The following is an 11020-nucleotide window of genomic DNA, read 5'->3' as shown; positions in this document are numbered from 1 at the left end:
ATGCATCTGGACAAGGGGTGCTTAAACAAAAATAAGGGTGCTTGACCTAATATAAGGGGGCTTGGAAAGGATGAAGGACTAAGGTATGTCGTTCGCCTCGTCCCCAAGACCTCTTCCAATTATACCACTACATAGAGCCTCAAGCACGAAGGTTCGTAGAGGCCAAAGTATTTTAATCCCTAACTCATCTTCGTTCCTAAGGAGCCTTGTCTAGGCTTCATTCTTGCCTTTAAGTCTTGAAGTTTCATATGTTAATTCTAGGTGAGGTTTAACGAAGCTTTTATGAGTCCTTTTGGCGAGACTTAGTCAATTCCCTCATACAATACTTTGAGTGTGACAAATCGCCTTGTGTGTGGTTAGGTGTATGGCCTGCACCCAGCTGTTAATGAGGCAACCAACACATTAGTTATGAAAATTCAGACATCAATCACTAAAATAAATAAAACATCGGTGAACTAGAGAGGTTGAAGCGCCAATTGGGAAAAACGTGCACTGTTTTAACTATAATTAATGATGATATTTATTAGGAAGCCATATCTGGCCTAACTTCCTACATGTGCATCAGATACAATATATTTTCCCCATTTCTTATGATTGTTGAGACGACGGTAGGTTACACCAACAACTACACTTCCTTCTTTATAAAAACTTATGTGTTCTTTCTTCTAAACATTTTTCGCTCATATAGCCAGGGTTCCAAATGGGTGTAAATCGTATCTTTCAAGCTTTTGAACATAGTTACAGGTAGAATCTCATCTTCAACTCTGTTCTTGGCTTCCTTTTGGAATACTTCATATGGAGTAGTTGCACTTTTAAAATTATGGATTGGGGCTTATGGGTCTTTGATAATAACATTCATGCTTCTTTTGTTCTTATCAGGAGCTAATAGGGAAAGGTGATAAATGTGTTAATGTGTAGGATTTTGAATCCTTGTATTCTGAAGAGGAAATGGTAGCGGTGTTTAAGCGAAAAATTAAGCTTCCTAGTACGGGACACAAAGAATACGGGAATTTGGAACCCTGTTCGGAAGGGGGGAGATCCAACATGGCCATCATAGGTGGTTCTCTCGTTCTCTACTTATATTTTCATCATCTTTTATTTATTATTTATGGGTCTGAATCATTTTAACACAGTACGAGTTCGAACAACACAATGGGCCAGGGTGTATTGGTGAAGCCCAAGTAGGAATAAAAGAGAGAGGCCCCAAAAAACAGCCTAGATATGGGCGCAGGTCAACCAGACCGAAATGAATTTGACCGATCCATGATGAAGGCATCACAAAAACCGGGTTTAACTAACAAACCCTAACCCTCAAATGTCTTAGACACCTCATTCCTTCTTCTTCTACAACTCACCTCCCACTCTTTCTTTCTCCTGAAAATCCCTCACAAACCAGAACAAATCCAAATGCACAAAGCTCATGAAAAACAAACAACACATATAATCATTAATATGCACATCGGGGCTACTTCACTCGTGCGGATCAAACAAAAAACAAGGATGAATCACTCAAACATAATCAGTGAGCTACCCAAATGTAAACCTACTAACATATTTTGTCAAATCAAATAGAGATAATGATCATGGAAATTGCAGGGAGCAACACAAGCATCATAGACAAAGTACAACAAAGATCAAAGAGTCAAATAAAGGCAAGCAGAAAGAAACCTTCTTCAGGTAATTGATCGTCTTCTTTGAATTTTATTGATGGTTCTATCTTTGTCTCCTTCTGGTTCTATCTGGGTTGTTGTACCAATTTCTAGTGTTTGTGTTATTTATGCGTATTGCAGTTTGCAGTAAGGGTGGAGCATAAGTTATTCATTGTTTCAATTTGAAGCCTTTTCAACCTTTTAGGTAGAGCTTTAAGGTGGTATTTGGGATAGAAATTTTGCAGAGTTTCTTTAGGGTTTTTTGTGACTCCATAATGAGTAGTTGGTGCTCTACTTTATAGAGTGTGAGAAATGAGGAGTATTCCTCTTGAGTGAGTGAGGATTTGGATTGATCATATCCAATCATGAGTTGTAAAAGATCTGAAACCCGTTGGAGAAGTTTCACTCAAATTTTGTGGGGGACCCTTGAGATTGTAGTAGTATTCGACTTTGTCTGTAGTGATGGGAATTTCTTCTAGAAACTAGGTGTGGTCCCTCACTGAATTCCTTTAGTGTTTCATTGATGTAACCGTGATTTGGTCATGTATTTGCCTTGTAATTTTTCTGTTTGTATGCTAATGAGAACTTGTTTGATAACTAAGAGCTCCCCCCTTTTTTAATTGAAAAGTGTACTAAGAAATATATGGGGATGTTAGTCCTTCTTTTAAAATGTAATTCCATTTTTTGTAGGTTGTGATTGTCTTATGACCCATTTTCTTTGAATTTGGAGGCTTCTTTAATCGTTCACTTATTGGGTTTTCTTGATAGGTTTAATAGCTTATATTGCAACACATGGCCATGGTGAAGAACCTAACCGGATCCGAAGCAACATCTTGGCACAAAGAAGGAAGCTTGGCTTGGAAGAAGACTACATGTGTGTAGTTCATTAGGAATAGGTTTCCACAAACTTGTAATGATCTTGGTGCTCTTGTAAAATTACATTGTTCTTCCTTGTATCTTAAAAAAACGTTGTATATTTGTGTAATATTTGGTGTACCTTTTGTATACAAATGATTGTAACTTTTTTGGTTTGAATAAGAATGAATGCTTTGGTGAAGTTTATTTGGAATATCGATGAATATGAATGAAAGTTATTTGTATGTAAATGAAGTGAGTTATGAAGGTATTGAGTTATAAAGGTAGTAAATTATAAATGAAAGTTAATTATGAATGTGATGAATGAAATTTAATTATGAGTATGATGAATGAAAGTGAATGAGAAGTTATTGAAAATGAATGAATGAATTTGCATTAATGTGAATTAATCATGGATATGAATGAGAAAATTTAGTTGAATCTAACTTCTTGTGACATGAATTTGAAAGATAGAACCAACAATTGAAAAGGGATGTACTATATGTTTAGCTTTTAATGGCAAAAGCTTCACAATGTAACAAGATAAATGTAGTTTGGAATGCACATGTAAATTATAATTCTATTATGATGCAAAATGTATTTGCTTGTAAAAGGACTTGAAAATTTCATTAAATAAAATGCCATTCTATCTTTGCGCATGACTTAGAATGAGTGTTACATTTGAAGTCAAAATGAGGTTACCTATGATTCCAAACCAATCCAAAAAATGTGTATAAAACCTCAAGAGAAAAACCAAAGACCCAAACCCACACGAACACCTAATGATATTCAAATGATGCTATATGTGATTTCATGATTTAATTATGCAAATGTTCAGATGAAAAAAACATCAAACTACTGACTTTTCTATGTTATTCACTTTTAACAGCTAATGGGATCTTAGGACCAAATACAATGGTCATAAGAGGATGAAGAAAATGAGAAATGTAAAGTGAAATGATGCAGATAAAAGTATTTTCGAAAGGGAAAAGTTTAGGGTATGACAGACTTGCGTAAAACATCTTGCCTTAATAAGTATAAACCTATTCAAATAATCACCAGTCGATTCAGGTATTTTATGCCTAACGTTGGCCAGTTCCTGAAGGCTAATTTTTAAGACCATGTAAAACTGTTCATGAAATACTATCTTTAATTGACTCCAAGCATGTACTGAATTAGGATGGATTTTTGTGAACCACGTAAAATCATTCTTTGTAAGATAATTTGGAAAATATTTCATCTTTAAATTCTCATTATTAACAATATCTCAGTCTAGTACCTAGCAACATGCTCGACTATTTACTCGTTCGTCTCGCCATAAACTATAATAAATTTGGGGACTTTCCAACACCAGGGAAGTTTGGTTTATCGAACATATTCTGAAAATGGGGATACACAATTAGGTCTATGAAGGCTAATGTTGAGGCCATTTTGGGGCAAGATCTGTTCGACCAAGTTTGTTATATGATTCTTCTCCCAAAATTATTTTGTTGGATATTTCTCAGTACTTGGTCGACATCCTGGTTTCTGGGCACCAAAAGTATTTCAGGACCATTATGGATCTGGTTCCTTTCGACTATCTTTGCTAGAAGTTGCTCGACTGGAACGTGGTTAACAAATGGTGACACTATTGGTTAACGGGTTACCCCATACATTAAAATTCTTACCACTCATGAATCACATACATTAACAAACATTGGAATGATAAAAGAGTAAATAATACGATGGTTTCTTCAAAAGAGAACAACAAATTTCACACAAAATACGTGTGTCCCATTGGGAGTGTCAATTTGTCCGCATGTGTTTTTAGCGTACAATCACGAGTTTGAAAGTCTTTGATATTTACTATAAAAATCTCGGGATCGGTTTTATGCTAAAAAATTTACTATGACGCAAGTGTAAGACGTAACTACAAATGTCTGGTTATAGGTAGTATGAAGGTAGACTTTAAAGACAATAAAGCTTAAATTAAAGTAAATAGAACATGAAATAAACAACATTAAATGAAATTCAGTAAATGACAAGCATAAAAAGGTGTTTTAATTAAGGAAACATAAAAAGGTACAAAGAAAAAGGGATGTAGACTCACATAATTGCTCACAAATTGTTTCTGTCTTTGGTTGGGTACTCCAGTTCTATAGAGAATGTATGTGAAAATTTACGACCATTATTACAACACTTGAGTGTGTTATCTATATTAAACTAAGAATAATTGCCTTCGACAATTTACATCTATAGAAATTGACACATCATACGAATACATGCAACTCTTGTTCCAATACCTTGCCGCGTCATCAAGGCTTTGGAACTGCTTAAACCATTATCTCACATTTTCTAACTGCTTGGAAACTAGAATCTGCTTGCTCATTAAAGGTAATTACTGAACGCACAGAGTCTGTTCCATCTTTGGTTTTCTTAATCTTTTAAATATTTAGAGTCTGTCAAAAGGTCCTTCCTCGACATGGTGTCGAGTAGTTAGTCAGGTTTATTCCTGAGACTTCTTTAACTAATTCTTAAGATATGCTCTTGAAATTCTTCCAAACTACATATCAAGATGTCAGTCGGGAAGCTCTAGTCGATGTGTCATCACTATTGACTCTTATCAATCAATTATAACTCTTAGTACTTCACAATATTTATCATTGACTCGATTTTTCCTACTAGGTAGAAAATCTCAGGTCAACAATATCACAACGGTTGTTTATACCAACCGTTGTTAAATATTATGCATTAAGAATACCACAACGGTTGTTTAAAGCAACTGTTGTTAAATATTATGCATTAAGAATATCACAACGGTTGTTTAAAGCAATCGTTGTGGTAGGTAAGGTGCTAGGTAGCTTATTGATGACTTCTCAGCAAGTGTACCGATAGTGTTGTAGTAATAAAAGATCGAATTCACGGGGATTATGTTTGAAGAAGCCAACAGTTGTGCAATATAAAGGAAAACAATAAATTGGGGGGGGGGGGGGGTTCAGGTTTCAGAACGAAAAACAACCTACGAGTTTAAAATAGAAATATTAAGATGGTTAGGTTATGTAACGAATTCCCTTATCTTATCTTGTTGATGTATGATGCCTTATATGAATGATCTCATCCTTATAATCTCACGGTAAATTAATAAAACCATTATAACTGATCCCTCACGAAATAACCCACTAATCACTACTCGGAGCTTCTTATTCCTAGTCCACCAGCGTAAGCAAGATTAGGCGATGTACTTAACGTTAATTCCCTATGCCACTGCACGAGGCCTCCTATCCCTATTCAACCAGTGTAAGTAGAACAATTACCCTAGGACCAACACATAAGCTAAGGATTAGTAATCCATATGTGTCTAATATCATATTAATAGAGTATCTCAAATAAAAAGCATTAAGATTAAGAAACAACTGAATAAGATTATAATTCAAGACATTCATACAAAGTCAAATCGACATATAATTCTAACAAGATTGAATAAGGTTCATCATAACATAACATAACTTAGAGGAGCTTAGTTACTAATTATTCAGAAAATAATACCACAATTAATAAATGAAAATAACATAAGAAGTCCCTTAAAGAGTTGGCCTCCAATGGCTTCAAATACTCTAAAAATCACCATTTTGTTCTCTACAAATCGTGCTTCAGTCTCAAAAATTCATAACCCTTGTCAAATTGATGAAAATCCCCTTAAAAAGATCTCAGAACAAGTAAGAAAAACCCAGAAAAGTGTCCATTGCGCGCATTATAGATGCATCATACGCGCGATGTTACTCATACATATCTATCGCGTGCGCGATGCTGTGCGAGATTATTCTAGTAGATGCGTTAAAAAACACCCTTTTTCACCAGAATTTTCACGAAGTTCCATTCTACCATACTCGGTTATTTTTCACTCATTCTTGGGTCTTTCTTCTTTCGTTGACTCATTTTTCAATTTTTTTCACTGATTTTTCGCTTAATTATATGCAATGACAGACTGTCATCACTTATAGTCACGGTCGCACGACCTTGGTGGAAAACATCATGCATACGACCATCCATTATCTCACAATGTTTGATCAGGCGTGGTGGTATCCCTTTTCCAACTGTTGTGAAATAACTTTTACATAGTAGTGTATCAATACAAGATCCCACCTTTATTAACAATAGAACTCTTCCAATATCAAACTTAGCCTCTAAAATAGTAGAATCATCAATCTTAACCACCTTCCCTGACAATGAGTCAAGGTTTTAGGAGAAGTTTTCATCTCAAATACGAAGGAGAAGGCCTCTACAAGACAACTCCACATCCTTTCTAAAGAACCCAAAAGAAATGGACCAATGTGCAAGAGAAGTAAAGAAGGAGCTCTGTAACAACTCATCTTTTGATCTAAATTCTATAAGAACATCATCAATATTGGAACTCATAAGCACATATTTACCCCATAGAAGAAAGATTAATGGATGGAAGCCAACTGCTCCAAAATAAAAGATGAAAGAAACTTGAAGTTGAGCCTTCATTACCCCCACCGAACACTTGGAAAATAAAGACACCTTTTCATCATTCAAACTCACTTCAAGCCATTTGACTCTCCCAGAAAAAGAAGTTTGACAAGTATTGAGCTCCAAAGGTTTTATGAATTTATGAGTCACTTGAGAAGACTTCAAGGATCCTTTCCCTCTTGCAACTACATCCTTAAAAGACACTCCTTTAAACTTTGAAGAGATGAAACTAGGAGTATATTTCCCCATTTCAACATGCTCTCCACCACTCTTAGATGCTTGATCAAATGGCTACTTGAAACACAACTTTGTTGAAGTCAAACACTAGAGTGTTGAACTCTCCTCATCATGTTTTTATGTAGATCTACATAAAATGAAGACGAAATTGATTTATATGAAGGTATATTCTATTTAGATTTGGAGAGATAAAGCGGTACTTTGACAAAATTTGATAGGCTTGAAAGCATGTTTAGTATAAATTCAAATATTTGTCTTTTTGTTTCTGAAACTAAAAGAGTAAATGAAAATGCTTTAATGGTGGTTTAATTATTCAAAGAATAAAATAGAAAGAAGGAAATAGGACTCTTTGATAGAAGAAACAAAAGAGAAGTTCAATGACACTTTTTTAGAAAAAAGTGAGAAGATAAAGTTAAAAAATAAATTTGAATCAAAGAAAAAATAATAACGGTGAGGGTTACGTGAAAGTATAAGACAATTGTGTGTCTCAAAACAAAATTGATGGGATGCTTCTTAAAATGTGTCAGCTACACATAGGGGTGACAATTGGATCCATTAAGAGAAAATCCATCAAATCCATCCATCCACTACATAAAACTTAAGTTAATGGATTGATCCAATCCATCCATTTATAAGCATGGATTGATCCAATCCATCCAACACATTTTAATGATCCAATGATTTTTTTATCTAATTTTAAAAAAATAATTTTTTTCAAATATTATTTTTTTTTTCGAAAAAAAATCAGTTTTTTTTTTAAAAATAAAAATAAGTTTATTTTTTTTTGAAAAAAAACATTTTTTTTAAAATACAAAAAATCGATTTTTTTCAAAAATTTAAAAATATTTTTTTTTGAAAAATACCAAATTTTGATTTTATTTTCGAAAAATTTATTTTTTTACGAATATAAAAAAATTATTTTTTTTCAAAAAAAAAACGATTTTTAAATTATTTTTTCGTAAATACAAAAATATTTTTTTTTTGAAAAAAAATGATTTTTCTCGAAAAAAACTGATACTGTTTAATTCAAAAAAAAACTTTTTGAAAAAAAATAAGTGATTTTTTTTAAAAAAAAATTCAAAGAAAAAAAAATGGATGGATGGATATCCATCCACTAAAAATATGATAATGGATGGATTGGATGGATATTATTCTTTAATGGATGGATTGGATTGAATATTTTTTTAAAAAAATTAGTGGATTGTTAATGGACTAATGGATTGTTTTGATCCATCTATTAACGATCCAATCCATCCATTTTGCCACCCCTCTACACATATAAAATAATACATATAAACCAACCTACAAATTGAAGTGGATGGAAATTTCGGTTGGAGTTGGACTTAAATGGATGGAATTTTTTTATTCCATTTCTATCGGTCATTTCCAAACCGAATAAAGCAACTTGCAAAGACCCACGCGCCGAAAATAAACAATCTGAAGGGTTGGTTTGTTCAGCAGGTGAATCGAGTTTGGTCGGAACATGGTTTTTTGTCCACCATAGTTCTTTAGAAGTATGCCTCAAATTATGATTTCATACAACAATATTTTGAATGTAAAATTTAGACAACTCAAACCAGTACGACGAAAGTTGTCGTATGCGAAACCTTGAAACACATACCAGTAACAAAACCACCATGATCTCTAAAAATGGTTTAATGAACATTAAAATAAAATAAAAAGAACCAATGTGACAAATGGATGAATACTAGTTCTCTGAGAAGAAAACATAATAAAGGATAGCATAAATTTTCTTTTGTAATCAGTATGACAACAAGATGTTTGAAGCCTTCAGCCTTGTCCTCTGTCACTCAAATTATTATAGGACTCTACCATTTTCTGCAACATGCAACACAAGCACTTATGAGAAAAAATTATAATAACGGAGAGAAGTAATTGAGACCGGACAACAAAATATAAATATCAAGAAAATAGTGAAGGAGAATATTCAGTACCTGATTATTCTAGTCTGAATCATCTTCATAAACTTGCATGTGGTCACCAGGAAGTGAAAGCAAAGATTCTGTATACATTATCGATGGGAATCCACCTGAAACTGCAGTATCTGCAAAGGGAATGTATGAGGAACCCTCTATAAACTCTCCTTTGTCGGTATACCTCATCAATCTAGACCCATCTGTTCCAATGATATCACCATATTTTGTAGAGCATATTGGAGAAAATTGATGAGGAGATAAGATGTTCATAGGGAGAACAATAGCCTTAATCCAAGACGAATGCACATTGTATTCTTTCATCAACCATATTTCAATTTTACTATTTTCACAATCCATAGCCCATAAGCTAAGAAATTCTCCAAATACCCACAACTCACAATGATCAGACTTATGTTCTACACCATTTGGATAAGGCATCTCAAAAAGTTCCCTTTCCATTAAATCAAATACAATAATAACCTCCACCAATGAATCAGAATGTAAAGCCAACCAATGAATAGCATTGTTATAGAGCGATCCTACTCTGGGGTCAATCTTGTCGATTGTGTAAAGGAAGCAAGTATCCTCAATTTGCTTCCACTTGTTATCTTTCAATGAAAAATATTCCACACGTGAAAGATCTTCCTCGGCTGGAATACAGGATAGTGAAACCACCAAGTAATCATCTCTTAACGGATCATATCCGAAACCATACAGATAATAGAAATAACGTAACTCTAAATTTGTTTCAAATTCACCCGGAGCTAAAGGTATTTGTTTGTGAATTTTGGTGCATGGATTCAATATGCAGAATCCGGAAGAATGATGGAAAAATATAAAACCTCTACATGAACTTATAATTTGAATAAGAGAATCAGCATGGGGATGAAAAAAATTGCACTGTTTAACAAAAGCATTCTCTAAGTCAAATTGTTCTTCGAAATCTATAGATATTGTTTGCCCAAAATCACTTGATATGAATTCAATTCTACGAGTGTGTGGTGTAAGTTGAAAATGTGATTTGACAAAATTGGGATCAGATATAAGAGAAAACCACTGTTTAGAAACGCATTGAAAACGAATAAGAGACTTCACCGGTAAACATAGAAGGATTTCAATTATCAAATCTTCATGCACAAAAGGTTTCGGTGGTATTGGTGTCGCCATCTTTGTCTTTCTCTTCTTTTTCTCCATGAGTCTTTCTCTTCTTCGTCTCTTTCTCATTGTTTGCTGCACTAACAACATGAAGTTCATGAACCTTCTCATTGTTTTTTTCTAACAGAGTTAAGCAGAGAAACAAAGAATTGACAATAAAATGAAGATTTATTTACTGGTAAAGTTTATATTTTCTTTTTGCAAATAAAATTAAGATTTCTTTAAAAAAAATTATTTGACTCAATTTAATAAGATTTGAATTTAATAAGACTTGATTTATTATATTAAAAAATCAATCTAAATTTTCATTTATTTAGAATTGCTGAAAACATATGATTCATTCTAACATATACAAAAAATTAAAGGCAATGCACTGTAAATAGTTTTACACTATTATCCAATAAAAATTCATCAATTTATCATATTATTAATGTAATTTTTATATCAAATAGTAATATGGCTGGATGCACGTCGTTTGATTGGTTGACGACTTAAAATTATTTTACACTATCAATACATCATCCATTTTTTCAAAAAGATTTGTGTTTGTTTTTTTAAATTGATTTTTAATTTTAATTTAAATCTATTTAGATTTATTTTTATATGACATTGTATTTGGCCAAAAACTGTTTTAAAGTGTTTTTAATTATATCTAATTTTTAATATAAAATTGTTGAATCTTGACCAAAAAAAAAAATATAACAAATGGTTGAATTA

The 11020-nt window shown here is 33.0% G+C and overlaps 1 protein-coding gene across 1 annotated transcript; it reads right to left on the bottom strand.

The window, feature by feature from the left end:
• Positions 1-8770: 8770 nt before the first annotated feature.
• LOC127135176 (F-box/kelch-repeat protein At3g06240) lies at positions 8771-10440 on the bottom strand. The gene is made up of 2 exons (XM_051061957.1): positions 9167-10440; positions 8771-9050 (listed from the first exon to the last, which is right to left on the bottom strand). The coding sequence occupies exon 1, from the start codon at positions 10412-10414 to the stop codon at positions 9176-9178; it is 1239 nt and encodes a 412-aa protein (XP_050917914.1). The 5' UTR covers positions 10415-10440; the 3' UTR covers positions 8771-9050; positions 9167-9175.
• Between the last annotated feature and the right edge of the window lie 580 nt (positions 10441-11020).

Source organism: Lathyrus oleraceus, chromosome 4 (assembly GCF_024323335.1).
Source record: "Lathyrus oleraceus cultivar Zhongwan6 chromosome 4, CAAS_Psat_ZW6_1.0, whole genome shotgun sequence".
In the NCBI taxonomy this organism is placed as follows: Eukaryota; Viridiplantae; Streptophyta; class Magnoliopsida; order Fabales; family Fabaceae; genus Lathyrus; species Lathyrus oleraceus.
The sequence above is the reverse complement of the archived record's forward strand: the minus strand, read 5'-3'. Positions and strand labels throughout refer to the sequence as shown.